Genomic DNA, 16,876 nt, shown 5'->3' on the forward strand with positions numbered 1-16,876 from the left:
CCTACTGCACGTACTGGCTTTATGGGAGCCTAGGCAGTTTGGATGCTCACCTTACTAGACCTGGATGGAGGTGGGTGGTCCTTGGACTTCCCACAGGGCAAGGAACCCTGATTGCTCTTTGGGCTGACGAGGGAGGGGGACTTGATTGGGGGAGGGCCGGGGAAATGAGAGGAAGCGGCGGGGAAGAGACAGAAATCTTTAATAAATAAATAAATTTTAAAAAATTTACACTGAAGATTTAATTATTCCCCCAGGACTAGATTCACAGTGATTTCCCCCTGATTAATGCATACATTCTTCCTATAACTGTAGGATTAGTGCACAGTCCTGATAAGGGCAGACCTTATCCAACTCATTACATGTCCAAATTGAATCAGAACAAAATCACCCTGAATTATGACATTCATTTTACCCTGCTCTAGAATGATGGTAATTCTGATTTTCAAGCTTTGGGCCCTGAGCTAAATGATATCACTGGGTCTCCTGGTCCTTCTCTTGCATATATTCACATCATACGGGATCCCACAACATATACTCTCGTGTTTCTCAGTCATTGTTTCAACCCTAATCTATTGATGGGGCTGTTACACCCATGAACTCACTGTAGACATGGCTATCTGCACATGTTCAAGCCAGGAAGATCCGCTAACATTCTTACATTGCAGTACTACTTAGACTTAGTAGGTTATAAAAAGCAAGAAAGCACATGAAGGTGAGAAATGAGTTGGTGAGTTTCCAAGAGATGATAGCCAGTCAGATTGGAGGTGAATTAAGTACCAAGGAGCTATGAAATTACCTAAGAATAAATAAATTTAAAACAATAAGACTAGTACTGTTCCTCCCCCATAGTGTTTTAGGTATTAAAAGGTAATTAAATGATAATTTAATTTAAACCTGTTAAATGATACTGTTGTTATTGCTATTACTATCTTTTTTTTTTTTTGTGTGTGTGTGTGTGTGTGTGTGTGTTGGCACAGTGTATGCATTGATCTTTGTCACTATTACTAACTTTTTTACAATGCAAGCACTATGTCAGTAACTGGTTTCAGATTGCCTTTATTGGCTGAATTCAAATTTCATATATGGTTTCATTTCTTTCACATTTTATACTCAAGGTATTTCTAGGTCTCCAAACCTTCCTAAGGCAAAAGGATAGAGTTTGGGGAGTGTGTTTAGGATTTAACTTTCATAAGAGCCATTAACAAGTACTTCCACTAGGGGGTGAGCAAGGAAAGAGGGAGGGAAGGAACAGAGTTGGGCCAAGTCTTCTAGAGAGAGCTAACAAAGTTCAACAGAATCACAACTGGATCTGAAGTAAGTTTTTATCTGTGGCACTATCAGGGCTTCCTATTTCACAGTCAGGTGTTTCTGCTAAACAAACCAAACAACAAGAAACACAGAGGGAAACAAGAGAAGGAAGGAAAGAATGCACAGGTGAACAGAAAAGACTGGGAGGATGTGCAGAAGAACCCAGTGGTCACAGCTCCCAGTCAGCTATTGTGTTCTCAGGGCAGATGACTGAGATCAGTTTAGGAAAGGGGCGGGGAGAAAGAAAGAGAGATGAGAAAGGGGAAGAAAAGGGGAGGAGGATTGAGACTGGGTTAGAGAAATGAAAGAGAGCAAGCCCTGTTGGTGATACTTAGCACATTCTTCCTGAGCACAGCACACCCTCCTTGTGCAAGAACCCAGAGCTGCTGAAGGCTGGGGGCTGCAGAGGAACTGCAGAGAGACCAGCAAGCCATGGTGAGCCTTCCAACCTATACGATCTCTAGATATTCAAATGTTTCCTGGGGCTTGAAGAGGCAGGTGGCAAGGGGTTTTAAAAAAGAGAGAAACAAACAAGCAAGCAAACAAAAAATCTTGTTTTCTCAAAGAAGTGATTCTAGACTGTTTCTTGTTGATTCCTTCCCTTGGCGTTTGAGCTGAGGAGATGCTGGAAGAGGTACCATTGAGATTATGACTTTGCAGTGACACAGAGTGGCTACCTGAGAAGTAATACAAGCAAAGCTACAGCCTTAAGATGTGCAGAAAATTTTATGGATTCATTGTTTGGTCTATTCGGAATGTATTGCTTCTTTCTTGGAGCAAAGAATTGCTTTCCTTTTCTGGTGTCTAACTATATCACTCATTTATGAATACATCATGACCTAGTGTGCTAAAACAGCAAATTTGAACATCACTAGTCCATTAAACACCAACTAACATTTAAAAAATGCACTCAAAATAGTGTTTAGTTTAATTTAAAGCACAGCCCAAAAGCACATAGAAAGGTTACTAAAATACAGAAAAACATCCCATCAATATGATCAACAGTTTGGGACTGAAACATGGAGACAAAATGAAATAAAACAGCGCAGCATTTGGGAGTGAACTTGTTGCCAATGTCTTCAGCTACGCTCCCCTAATATTTTACCTTGGATAAGGCACTAGGTTGCTGAGCTTTGTTTTATTTTAAGAAAATTGTGGGGCACTGCCTTAAGGGAATCTAAGTTTGTAGTTCAGAGTTTAAATAACATGTTCCCTTTCATTTACAGGTGTTTCCATGGAGATGCCAGAGTACTCGGTGGGGCTCATGGAGCATCCTCAAGCTGTGTGTCTGGACAGTGCTCTGTTGTGGTACGTCATTCGTATTCTGCCAAGCTTTTATACCTTGCGATTATTCTTTGCTTCATATTCATCGAGAGTATATAGTCCAGTGGAAATAATCAGATAGATGGCTATTGATTCTTTTAAGGACTCTGTTCTTCCTCTGACCTTCAATAGTTCTCTGATCCCCCGAATACCAGCCTTACATGCCACAATCTCTAGTGAAGGACACAAATCTTGAGAACCACACAATGGCCTTCCACTATGAAGGAATGCAGCTAGAGAAACCTCAAATAATACACTTACTGCTGGAACACTTGCTTTACACTCTGTTTTCTATTAGTAGCTTGCTGTGCACCAAGTGAGCTTCTATGGTCATAGCATGGGTTGCTTGGGGGCTTGGTTTCAGTTTCTGTTTGGGGGCTTTTTGTCTTTCTACTGATGTTGCATGTTTTATGTTTAAGCCTTAGAGACTCTTTATCGACAAGTTTGAACTTTTTAAACCATTGCCTAAGAAACTCATGCCTCTGTCTTCCCTAACTTGGATTTTCAGCTCAGAACAAGTGAACACATACTGTCTTCCTTTTGTTATTTTTTCTTTACTTTTGAGAGTTTTGTGCATGTACAATAAAATATGATCATATCTATATGCCCTTTCCCCTTCAACTCCCCCCACCATGTCCCTCCCAAGACGCCCCTCCCAATTTCCTGTCTTTATTTTTTTTTCTTTTTTCTTTTGATAACCTGTTAAGTCCAGTTAGTGCTACCCATATATTCATGGATGTGATCCATCCACTGGAGCATGGGAAACCTAGCAGAGTCCACTTCCTCAGCAAGAATGATGTTCCCTCCCCCCAGCAACTATGAATTGCCAATGGCTCCTCAGTAAGGGTGGGACCTGGAGACCCTCTATCCCATCTATGCTGACCTTGTGCAAACAATCACAGCTGCCATGAGTTCAAGGGTGCATTAACCACATCATGTCTAGGAGACAGCATTTCACAGTATCCATGCCCATTCTCTGGCTCTTCTGCAATGAGCCTTGATGGTTGTGGGGTTAATATAGATGTCCCATTTAGGGCTGAGCACTGAGTTTCTTATCTCCATAACTTAACAGTTATGCATCCCTCTATTGACTGCTATCTACTTCAAAAAGAAATTTCTCTGACCCAGGTTGAGAGCAGCTCAGGACTAAGGGTATAAACATGAGCATAAACATTTAGAAGGAAGTTTTGGTATTTCCCTGTAGTACTCACCTTATGAAAAAAAAATCAATGAGCAGATGGCTGTTAAATCTTTTATCTTACTGTAAAATCTTATTTCACAGAGATCAGAACATACTTAGAAGGTCAATATCCTCATGATCATCGTGTACAATGATGTTTTGTATTTGATTTCTTTAAAGCCCTCATGTTTGAACCCCCCCATGTTTATTGAACACCATCCTTTGAGTATCTTTGAGTGTAGAACACAATGTAATCAACTTTGTGTCCTTGCATTATTTTTATGTATATTGTTCTTTCTTTACAATGAGTTTAGATGCACAACAATTTGACAGTGTACTTCCCAATAGCAGCCTATTCTACAATAAAGCACTACCTTTTAATGTGACAAGAAAGTATTTAAAATTATGTCATTGTTCTTCCTGATCCTATTTTACTTTACCTAACAGAGAAATTTCATATGTGTAATGTGTTAACAGTAATAAATATTGGCCTTTAGGAGATTATCCAAGGATTTAGAAAGTATAGAGTGGATTTTAAAGCTGTTAGTGACACCAGTTCTAAAGTCTGCTGGATAAATAACACTTGAAGGAATTTTGAGAAAGAACTTTCATTAAAGTAAAACTACAAAGATATATTTATGTATAGTAGTCCTTGAGTATGCTCCAAGTCTGCCAGTGGCTAATATTGTGACCCTGAGATGTGCACCTGCTCTTTTGGAGTCTTGTTTCTGCATCTCTGTGTGATGGGCAGCCTGCATCTGTGTCTGGTCCTAGAACAGCCTATGAGTCATCACATTGTCTGGTGTTTTTCAGACTTCCTGGCGCACCATGGAACTCACTGTTGGACATATCACTATTCTGAAAAATCCATGAACTGGGAAAATGCTAGAAAGTTCTGCAAGGAAAACTACACAGATTTAGTGGCCATACAAAATAAGAGAGAAATTGAGTATTTGGAGAAGACATTGCCCAAAAACCCTACTTACTACTGGATAGGAATCCGGAAAATTGGGAGCACATGGACATGGGTGGGAACCAACAAGCCTCTCACTAAAGAAGCAGAGAACTGGGGAGCTGGAGAGCCCAACAATAAGAAGTCCAAAGAGGACTGTGTAGAGATCTATATCAAGAGGGAAAAAGACTCTGGGAAATGGAATGACGATGCCTGCCACAAGCGAAAGGCAGCTCTCTGCTACACAGGTGAGCAGTGACCAGACTCCTCTCCGTCTCTGATATGGGAGGATCAAAGTTAGAATGGTCAGACTTATTACCCAGAAACTGCTAGTTCACCATGAAAAAAAATCCCAAATAAATCTTAAGCATAGCACTTCTGGGCATTCTGTATGTAAAGATGCTCCCTATGCTCAACAACTATATCAAGTTCTATCCAGGTTGCCAGTATGTTATGTGAGAAATAGGGTTAGACAGCCTGTGTCCTGGTGACAGGCAGGAAGACGGTGCTGAGAGCTGGGTGTTTTTTCAAGATCTTCCGCTAACACCTCCAAAACCATATAAAGTGTTACTATGAGTTAATTCATTCTACAACCAAATAAATATCTATGCCAAATGGCTAGACTAGCCCATAAATAAAAATTTTAGCATGTACTATTATGCAAAAAACATTGTTGAATACTGAAGCAAATCTTTCTTGTGTAAAGAAGGAACTATGGATGCAATCCCACTAAAATATCTTTGTCTAATCTGTTTATAGCCTCTTGCCAGTCTGGGTCTTGCAGTGGCCATGGAGAATGCGTGGAAACCATCAACAATCACACCTGCAACTGTGACGAGGGGTTTTACGGGCCCCAGTGTCAGTATGGTAAGCCTCCTCCTTTCCGTTTGTCTGTTTTTTCCTGTCAAAAGTCACCAGAACCATAGTAGCCTAGGATAGCAACTGGATGGGACAAAATGATACTGCAGGAACAAAACAATATTGGCCATTCTAAGAAATGGGAAGTTCTGAACAGAAAGTTGGGTTTTCACAATGTTATCTTCCTGTAAAGATTTCATAAGTCAACATGCAGTTTCAATTTACTTCACACATGTTTTTGAAGTACCACAAGGGACAGGGTGTTAAGATTTGCCAAAGCTGAGCAGATTGCAGTAAGAAACCAGGTGTTGTAGATCTTGCCAGTCAAGGACGTAGTAATCTAATGAGCTTGTTGGATTAAGTAAAGCTCTGAAGTCTGACAGAAACAATTATATTTGTCATTAGGAGAATGAGGGATCTGGAAGGCCCTCCTGCTCTTCTATAGACAGACATGGTGAAGAACAGTAAAGGAAGAACTCACATATGATACATAGATGATGTCGTTGTTATCTAGTAACAAATCCTATGCACTAAATTTGACTGCGTATTTCTTTTTTTCTTTTTCTTTTTCTTTTTTTTTTTTTTTGGTTTTTTTGAGACAGGGTTTCTCTTTTAGCTTTGGTGCCTGTCCTGGCACTAGCTCTTGTAGACCAGGCTGGCCTCGAACTCCCAGAGATCCACCTGTCTCTGCCTCCGGAGTGCTGGGATTAAAGGCGTGCGCCACCACCGCCTGGCTTGACTGCGTATTTCTGAATTGTTAAAGATTGTATACTTATGGGATTTACAGTTAATTAATAGAAATCATGTAAGTCCATTGATCAAGTTTGATGAAAGGTGATATGAACAGGAATAAGCTCATGGGAAGAGCTCCTAATAAAGTCGCTTGTCCTTTATTTGTAACGAGTGGCTACTCAGTGTCTCGCCACCAACACCGAGGACAATTATCCTAGAAACAACACAGCTCTGCAAGGATTGCCAAGAAAGAGGGGATGGGAAGAGTCATTGGGAGCCTTACTGTGTCTCTCAGAGATGAGGTCGTAGATTGGAAAGGAGAGCGTGCACATGTGCAAAGTCAGAGGCTTGGACTCAGCCAACTACGCCTGAAAGGAGTATTGGATCTTTTAATTGAGGCTGGCTGAGTTTCAAGATGTATTTGATGTGTCTAACACATACAATGGAAAGTTGTAAGAAGAAAATTAAAGTTTTTGAGGAATAAAGGACTGAAACTAAAATTAATTTCGGTATTAACCACCTGGATTAGATCTGACTAATTCACTTATCCCCAAAGCTGTGACTCTTCCCATACAGTGTACCTCCACAGTATTATTGGTCCGCCCGTCTATTTCACTCCCTTTTAAACCTCGTCTTTTCTCTCTTGCTTCCAATCATATCCTTTTCTGATGTTTTTTAAGTATAACAATTTCTCCTGGGTTCTTCCTCAGTACTTATCCAAGGCCATGAAACCTTAGTCTCAGCATCTATCTTTTCTGTTGTTATTCGGATTTGTTTCTTTCATTAAATTTCCTAAATTTTTTGGATTTATTCTCTCTATATGATCTTTGGAATGACAACTCTGTATTCAGCTATGGCCTCCGCCTAGCCTAAGGATGTTGTCTTGGATGTGTTGTACAATTAAGTGCCCCCAGCCGCTTTTCTTTTTTGCGGTTTTAACCACATTACATGGAAATGGCATATGAAATGACACTAGTGTGAAACTTTCACCTCCTCCAACACTTGGGTATGATAACCTAATGCTAATTCAATTTTCAGAAAGGTCATTGATTTTATAGGGCTGAGAGATGGTTTAGCTGAAGAACACTAGCTGCTCTTGTAGCAGCAATGAGTTCCATTCCCAGCATCCACATGATGGCCCACAGACATCTATAGCTCCATTCCAGGGGAGACAATACCCTCTTCCAGCCTCCTTTGGCTCCAGGCACACAAATAGTGCACAGATACACGTGCTGGCAAAAGTCCATATACGAACAAATCAATAAGATAATTTTCAATTGTTTTAGATTCCTGGCACCATCACACCGGCACATGATGCACAGTGGCTGCATTCACCTCCTTTCCCCATCCTACTTCTGCCAATCTCCACTCTTCTTCCCAACCAGTGCCCTTGTTAACTACGTCTTACAACTTAGCATGTCTCCAGTTTCTGTCCTACTTGTCTACTCCTCTTGCCCTTGTTGCTTCTCTCCTGTTAATGCTGTAGTCCCCAGATGAGCTCCAGAACTTTCAATTAGCTCCCTTCAGGTAAGTCACTCATAGCGCAGGCAGGCTGACCAATGAAAAAGAATCAGACATACCAGACACATAAGACCATTCACTAATTTATCCCTATTATTTGTCTTGGTAAAATCTGAGCTCTTTAAGTTGAGGAATGATGCTTGATAGGTAACAAGTGCTCACGGAGGGGTGAAGATGATGAACACCTTGTCTCTGTTCCTCTCCTTATGTCAGTCTCAACGTTTGGCGGTTTTCTACTTTCCACATATACTTTGTGTTCTGTTGACATTGTATAAGATCTGCTTTCTGATTCTGCATGTGGACAACACATCTGATCATCTTTAAAACATAGTTCAGAGACCATTTCTTCCTAGAATACTTCTTTAGACCCCAATACAGACCAGAGATTATCAAGCAGAGACAAGACTCAAATCCATCTGAATCTCATAGCTCTTTCCAACCCTGCTACTCTCTCTATTAAAGTGGTCCAGTGTGAGCCATTGAAGGCCCCAGAACTGGGTACCATGGACTGCACTCACTCCTGGGGACACTTCAGCTTCCAATCACAGTGTACTTTCAACTGTTCAGAGGGAACAGAGCTACTTGGGACTAGAGAAAGCCACTGTGGATCTTATGGAAACTGGACATCCCTAGAGCCTGTCTGTCAAGGTGAGTGACTTTAGGTCGGAGAGTTTGCTGTGTTAAGCTTGCACCTATAATCTGAGAAAACACAGGGGAGTCTTGCGTAGAAGTCTGTCTCTTCTTCTGCTATAAAATTCAACACAACTTTGTAGTTTGATGCTTTTCAAGAGTTGTGTTTTTCCTTACTAAAATGATAGGCAAAACTCCAAAACAAACAAACAAGTAAAAAACAAACAAACAAAAAAACCCCAAAGTCTTTAAAGCCACCTGACATTTTATAATGTGATTTATGGCAATTTATTGAAGTTATACTCTATATTTTATTTTTCTCATTGTCATCGCATAAAGCCTTGATGAACCTCTGTTGAGTTTTGGTTCTTTCCTTCCAAGAACACCCATTTTATGTGGTGCCTTACTTAGCACCAACCCGTTTCCTTCAGAGGTAGTAGAGGTCTTTCTTGGTTGTTTCATTTGGCATGTTTTAGACGTCGTCATTTATTTGTCTTTCTCCTGTGTGACTCTCAGGAGAATAACAACTGCTGTGAAAACAAAGGCCATGCTTTCTGTTTGCATTTGAAACAGAGTAGGTTTCATCATTTTTTGGCTGACAAGTTTTGCCACACATTGATGGAAAAAAAACTGGTTGGGTTTGTATGTATGAAGTTCAGGTTGTGCTGTCTACATTTATATTTCTGGTTTCCTAGTTCAATTATCTAATGAAAACCAAAATCCATCATTGAAATTATAGAACTGAATCAATGTAAGGGATGAATTCTATAAAGTTAAGCAGACTTAGGGGAATGGGGATGTCTGTCAAAACTGCTTGACTAGATGTCACGATCCATGAGAAGGTTGACATCTTTGCAATCACCAATAATGTACCATGCAAGCTCTTACATTTGTCCAAGGCTGTATGGTCTGACATTTCCAGCAGGGTTGGCACAATGCCTTGCTAAGGCAGCAGCCTGGAATGGCTACTTTGTACCACCATGGGCTATCAATGTCTTGTTGGCTCCACCCCTGACAAATTGTTACTCAATAGCACATTAAGAAAACAATCCTGGAAGCACTGTCAAATGCAATTCTTACAAATTAGAAATTTCTAGGTTCACATGGATGGTTCCAGTGATGAAGTCTGGTGGCTTCAGTCTAAAAGTCTTGACTGGGGGCTGGAGAGAAGGCTCAATGCTTAAGAGCACTTGCTCCTCCAGCAGATGACCTGGATTGGGTCACAGTAGGTGGCTCAGTATCAGCTGTAATTCCAGTTGAAGATACTCCTATGCAGCATATGCATACAGCAGGTACTCATGTGCATAAAAGCTAAAAACCAAATGAAACAAAAAGTCTCAAGACTAACAATGAGATTGAGCGTGGGATTAGAGAAGCTACAGCAAGTGGTTTGAATGTGGTCAAACTACAATCCACATATCGTCTATAGAAATGCCATGATGAAATCCATTATGATACATAATTAGTTTAGGCTAATAAAAGCTTGGAAAATGCCTTTGGTCACAAATACTGTTTTGTTGTTGCGTTGCTGCTGAAGTGACTCAGTGCCAGCCTCTCACAGCACCTGACCTGGGAACGATGGAATGCAGTCACCCCCTGGCCAACTTCAGCTACACTTCTGCCTGTACCTTCACCTGCTCAGCAGGAACTGACTTAATTGGAGAGAGAATAAGTGTCTGCGGGACAGCTGGCATCTGGTCTAGTCCTCGTCCTCTATGTCAAAGTGAGTAGTTATGCTTAGAAATACTGACTTAAAGGTGGCACTGATCAACTAGTAGGTGGGAAAAATATAATACACATTTAAATTCCATTTCCCTCAATACATGTGGCCTAAAAAAGAAATTTATATGCATTCATGTACTATAAAATCCTTGGCTATTCTCAGCCTTTGCTTTAATGATAATTATTTTCTTTTTTCAACCTTAACTGCCCTCTTACTTTCAAACCCTTTGTCTATTTATTTGTTGATTATCCATATCTTCAATTCCACCACAACCTGATTTCTGTTAGTCCTTTGAGATGCCTTTTCAAAGGTCACCAATGACTACCTAACTCCCAACACAATAGACAGTTCTCCATTATCCTAAGCTGATTCTTCTAAATCTATCTGTGCATGAGAAGAACCATGTCTTCTTCATCTCTGTGTATATACTCCCTAACAGAGTAGAAAAAGATAAGATCTCCTGAGTAAATTGGGAGCATGGGCACCTTGGGGGAGGGTTGAAGGGAAGGGAGAGGCAGGGAGGGGAGAGAGAAAAATGTAGAGCTCAATAAAATAAAAAAAGCTAAAATAACGGTGCATTAAATCAGCTTATGAAATGACAGCTCTCAATGTCTGCCTTGATTCCGTCTGTACAGAGTACAGAAATGATAGGCCCCGAAGAAGCTGTCAAGGAAGATCTCGGGGTGTTTAGAGTAGAGTGGGGTAGGGTGCGGGCAGGGAGGGGCAGAGCAGAGGTACAGTAAGGCTGCATGCCAGGCTCACTAAGTACATTTCCTTTTAAGTCTACCGAGTTTTCATTTCCTCATCTTTCGCAAGCCAACAGTTGCCAATATATAAAAGTAGATTCCTTCATCTGGAGATATCAGAAGACAGACTTTTTTTTCCCAGATGAATATTCTTTTCAAAAAAGGCTGTAAACAAGACTAGTTTGCATTTGCAAAGGGATATGTAGAGGTGTCCTCTTAATTTATTTGGATGGAAATGAAGGGAAGTGGTACAAGTGTTTCCCTTTAGATCATTGCAGATCCTGGACATATAGACACTGTAACATTTTCGCACACCTCCTGTAAATTAAGGAGTTGGAATGGCTTCCTTTGATTGACAAGTTGCCCAGCTCAGATGGCTGACTTCCTTTTCCTTGCAGTTCTGTGTTAAGCTTGTAGCCCTTCTCTATGCTCAGAAGTCAATTTTTAAATGATACCAGGGACAGAACATCACGGTAATTACTTCTTGTTGGTAACTTCAGCCTCATCTCCAGGAATTCCATGGATTGCAGATCTGAGAAATGTGTTCTTGTAAGCACTAGGCTAGAGGCGAGCCCTGTCGCATACCCATCATGGACCTTGCCACGCTGCTTTTCTCATCTGTGGGAGATGTTATCACTGGGGGACTATCAGGAGAGCAAAATGACAAATATCATGAGCTGGACTACGGGAATAATGCTTTGGTCTCATAGCATATGCTTTACTGACTCCTCTTTCAGAGACAGACAGAAGTTTCTCAAAGATCAAGGAAGGCGACTATAACCCCCTCTTCATTCCGGTGGCTGTCACAGTTACTGCATTCTCGGGGCTGGCATTTATCATTTGGCTGGCAAGGAGGTTAAAAAGAGGTAGGTGTGCTCAATAACATCAAAGTAAAACAATTTTAAAGTGGAAAAAGAAGAGAAAGAAACCCCACAGGAAATAAAGTGCAAGAGGGTTAGCTGAAGCAGGTGCCAAGCAACTTCTATGCTCTGTAGACAGAAGTCCCTGGAGACCCTGAACTTGACATACATATTTATTTAAAAGAACCAGCCAATGGTTCACACTAGGTAGACCTTCTCATGAAGGCTTACTATGAGGAGCTTGCCAGATGAGACATTGTAATAACTCTTTGGTCCTATAGCTGTTTGAAGAGAGGATGCATTTGCCACTGTCTTTCGGGACCCTAGATGACTTTGATCTTAGCACTACAGTATCATTGGGAAGTGAATCTATTATTATCTAAGGTTTTTAAACATCTGATCTCCTTGAGAGTCACATAACTGTCTGGGTATTAACATGTGAAAGTTGTATTGCCCTTGGAAGAAATTCTTGTGGATTCTCTCTAGAATCTCTTCACTGAGGCTGTAACCTAGTATACTTAGTATACTATATATACATTCATATATATATATATGGATATATATATATGAATGAATGAATGAATGAAGTTGGGGAAAGAAGAAAAAGGGAAAAGCTTCCTCAAAACTTTATTCTTTGTCACCCCACCAGGAAATAGATGGAACACTACACAAGAACACAACATTGTTCCTTTGGCTCCCTTTCTCTCTTCTGAATATTCTTTTGCCTTCAGGTGAGATCAGTATACCAGCCATAGGCCCACAGTCTGCAGCAGGCTTTGGGTGTTGACTGCCACCTTTGTCCAAGTTCATCCAACAGATCTATTCAAAACTGTAAAATGCATAGACCCCTGCAGCTTTGAGATCTCCAGTATTAAGGTCAGGGGCTATGAATGACCTTAAAGCAATTGCTGACTCCTATGCGCTTCTTCCTGTGATGTAAACTGATGGCCACTTACGTTTCCCTTCCACTGGAGCCATTAGTGTGTATTTCACTAACTATAATGTGTCACACTGGACAGTTTAAACGTCTTTTCTGTTGATATAAATTCCATGAGTTCTGATACTACCACCACACAAGACTATTCTAAGTACTGACTCCAGCAGCAGTACAAAATAAAGAATGACATTTTTCTTTCACCACTGATTAGTCTTTTCACCGAGGTGCCAAACCTCACTTTGACTGTCTGGCTGCCTTGAATGGAGAACAAGGAAGCCATTCATTACACATGCTCCCTGAATAAGGTGGGTATTAGCTCAATAACTCCAAGGCTGTTACGTCCTATTAATAAGAAGGGTAATGACCCCCCAAGTTCCATTCCTTCCTAGGTGATCGTAGATACAAAGGAATGGAATCCAAGTCCCATGAGCTTGATGGGTGCCAGCTAGCTACGGCTGCATTATGCGTGCCTTGAGAAGAGCTGTGGGTTGTTTTCAAAGCTTTAACCTTGGAGTCAGTCATTTCTGTACAAGATCTCAAACTGATAACCTGAAAATGGCATGCCCCTGCTGTGGGAATCAGAGTGGGGCAAACAGGAAACAGATAACGGGCTCTTGGGCTAGTGACAGTTATGCCACCAAAGAGAGTTGCCAGCTCCCAGAGATCACTGGCTCTAGAGGGAAATTCAGGGTAACTATGTTGTCTTCAATAGCCTTCAGCTGTCAAACATCTACTGATCTCTCCAGCTTTCAAGTGAACGATTTTGTCCTCCAAAAATTTTAGCTGTAAGTTGGCTCTTTACAACATGAATAGTATCCCTTTCTTCCCCCTGGAGAGACACTGGTAGAATTGGTAGCTAGGCTACCAAGTAAAACCCACAGAGATCAAACAGACACATTTATAAGAATCATAGTGAAAATAATGATTCTGTAATTATGCATTATTACACACATGTTATAGGTTTATTTGGGTTAATCAAACATGGAAGGGGGACAGATGGCAATTCAGAGTGCGAGAGCCAATGAAAGGTGCAAACTCTGTTCTTTCAAAGGAATCCTATGAACCTGGTGCAAGGGCTGCCCGTGCCCTAATCATCTTGGGGTCTAGTTAGTCTTTAGCTCTCTTTTCCTGGGTCCATAAACAAGCACTCTGGCTGTGGGCTCAGTGGAAACACTCGGTACTCCTAGACTTTCTTGTTCTCCAAGGCAATGACATTTTTAGGCCAAACTCTAAAACTGTTCATTAGCATCAGTTCGAGTCAGAGGTGCCCCTTCCACCCCAAACAGAACCCCCGAAAAGCGTTTGCCTTCGGGTTCATTAAGCTGTTTGTTACTCGGTTGGAAGAGTTTTCCACCTGACCCAACACACAGAGTTACTCTAGTACATGAAACTGAACACGGTCTCCCTCAGTTCTCTTTTCTTTGAAGACACTCCCTCAGTAGAACCAGACACTTCCTCAGCAGGACAAGACACCCCCTCAGTAGAATAAGATTTTGTTTATCTGTTGTCATTGTTTTCATTGCTGCTAAAAGAAAAAAAAACTTCTGTGAAGATGAACAAACGGACTTGAACTTGATTATCCCTAATCAATGTATTTGGTCCATATCATCTGAAAGCTAAGTTTTCAAAGAAACGTTTTGCAATACCATCTTCTAGAACTTTAAACATATTTTTAAAAGCAATTGGAGCAGTGTATAGTATATGTCAGGCCTTAGCCTAAACATTGTAAATACCTCTTCTTTAATTAGCCCAATAAGAAAGCTAAAATCTGTGTGGGGCAGTTCTAGAATACTAGCTTACGTTCGCAGAAATACACAAAATCCATTCCCTTCTCAAAGAGCCTTTTTCCTCAGAGAGCTTTCTTTCTAATTTTTTTCCTTGTCTTTCTGACAGACATCAGATCATCAGACCATTAAGTAATCAATCTTTACTTTCTTCTCCACTAAAAAGAATGTGATTCGATTCACAAAACATTTGATACAGTCAACCAAAATTAACTAAACAGTAAGGAGAAGAAAAACCCAACCGAGTAAGCAAAACTAAGTTGGAACCGAGGCTTACGTTAGCACACAAACGTGTGTCATGGAGTGCTGTCCACTTGACAGAAGTGATTTTCAGATCTAGCTCCCAGGAAGCCCATCAAAAGAGAAAGCAGATGAATTGATGAGGTATGAATTGTACATATGACTGCATAAGTAGGTGAAAACACATTAGTTACTCATGTTAGGCTGCACGGTTCCCACTGATTTCTACTGACTAACCAGGCCAGAGTAAAATTCTCAGGATACACTTAAGAGAAGCTGAGCGACCTCGACCCATTTGTTTACAGGGTTGGGACCTAAGTCCTTTAGGGAGGGGATGGAGGCAGAATGAAATGCAATAGAAACTTACGAGTGGGACCCTGGGCCTGATCAGGAGGGAATTCAGCCCAGGCTCTGGTTTCATGAGCAGCACAGCAGGTGGAATGGAGTCCCAAAAAGCACCTGTATCATACTGCAGCACCAAATGCTCACTGGTACCCAGAGCCACTTAGTCACACGTGGGTACCCCCTTAGCAAATTCATATAGTACTTCAAAAGACAGTCATAGGGATAGGCACAGCCTTTACTTTCAAAACTGAAATGGTCTACTTTTTAATGATACCATTTTTCTATTCTCTTTTCTATTTTTAGGCAAGAAATCTCAGAAAAGGTAAGTATTTTGATGAAGAATGTCCACATATATTTGTCTCTGTTTTCCACAGGGTGCTTTTTGTTATAGACAGAACAAGCCCATGGTAGTTATTTACACAGGGGTCTCATACTAATGGCATTTCCAGGTAAGGTGGTCAAGCACTGGCTTCTATTAAAAACTTTATGTCTTTGATGCTAGTGGAATTAAATAAATGGATGTACAAATATGTCTATTAAGAAAGGAGATTTCCTATGATGGGACTGTTTCCTGGTTGTCTCTGAATTTTCCTTGAGGGTTAGAAGCACGCTGTTATGTTTCTTCTTTAGTATACAGGACCAACATCTAAATAAGCAAGAAGCATCCAATTCAATGAGCATTTCCAATAACTAGCATATCTGTAAAAAGGGACTGCCCAGCCACAGGCCTTTATACTTAACACAAAAGGGTGATTGGCTACTGTTCTAATAAGCACCTGCCTTCAGAAGCGAGGGAAAGCTGTGGAGTGTGAAATTTCCCCTCCTCCCTAAAAAGCATTTGCCCAGTTTGTTCTCATTGTTCTAGTTCTTTCATTAGACTGATAGAAATAGAGTGTAGATCGCTGAGGAAAAACACAGACACATGGAAGTGCCTGGCCTACCTGTTAGGAAGGAAGAAAAGGAAGATAAAAAGAGGTGGCCAGAGACACAGACACATGGAAGTGCCTGGCCTACCTGTTAGGAAGAAGAAAAGGAAGATAAAAAGAGGTGGCCAGAGACACAGACACAGACGAGGGAAGATGAAGAATAACCAGGGATCACAGATACTAAGGAAAGACAAAAGTGGAAAGTCTTACATTCAGACAGAAGAACCGTCTGATTTCCATTGGTTGCTTTAAGGACATCGGTGGGAAGGCCATTTTCACTTCATAGAACAAGACAGAAGTCAGCTGTGGAAGGGATGAGGACAATCAATTAGCTGGAGGCAGAACGTGTTCTGTTTTCTTTAGAATTTGCCATGAAGAAGGGGAGAGTGATAGCGGTGGGGACATGGGGTCAGTGGAGTCTTCTTACTCTGTAATTATGTGGATGGAGTCCTAGTAAGAAAAGGGTCTCTGTGGGGACTGGCCTCCTATCTCTGTAGCAGGAAACCCACAGGATGTAAAGATTTCTTGTGTTCCCACCCACTGAGTGAAAGTCTGCTGGTACATTCTATCTACCCAGAGTGGCGTTCTGGCCACAGAAACACCTGCTTTGATAGCTACAGCACAAAAGTAGTGCGGTTCATTTCAAGGATTGGGAGGCCAGCTGAAGATGCTGACCAAAAATAGCATAAAATTAGTTACTGATTGTTTATTAACAGTTTATTAGTTTTTTACAATTACTCAATTAATAGTTATTTATTGAACATTTTTTTTTGATTTTTCGAGACAGGGTTTCTCCGTAGCTTTTTGGTTC

At 40.9% G+C, this 16,876-nt stretch overlaps 1 protein-coding gene across 1 annotated transcript in view; it reads left to right on the forward strand.

Annotated features, from left to right (window-relative positions):
• Positions 1-706: 706 nt before the first annotated feature.
• Positions 707-16,876, forward strand: part of Sell (selectin L) — a 19,079-nt gene continuing 2,909 nt past the window's right edge. Inside the window, exons 1-7 of the mRNA XM_013352496.1 lie at positions 707-712; positions 2,535-2,616; positions 4,625-5,011; positions 8,337-8,522; positions 10,042-10,227; positions 11,711-11,839; positions 15,443-15,461. Of these exons, the coding sequence (XP_013207950.1) occupies positions 707-712; positions 2,535-2,616; positions 4,625-5,011; positions 8,337-8,522; positions 10,042-10,227; positions 11,711-11,839; positions 15,443-15,461 (995 nt within the window). The remainder of the gene's footprint in view (positions 713-2,534; positions 2,617-4,624; positions 5,012-8,336; positions 8,523-10,041; positions 10,228-11,710; positions 11,840-15,442; positions 15,462-16,876) is intronic.

This window comes from Microtus ochrogaster (assembly GCF_000317375.1).
Source record: "Microtus ochrogaster isolate Prairie Vole_2 chromosome 6 unlocalized genomic scaffold, MicOch1.0 chr6_random_2, whole genome shotgun sequence".
Lineage (NCBI taxonomy): Eukaryota > Metazoa > Chordata > Mammalia > Rodentia > Cricetidae > Microtus > Microtus ochrogaster.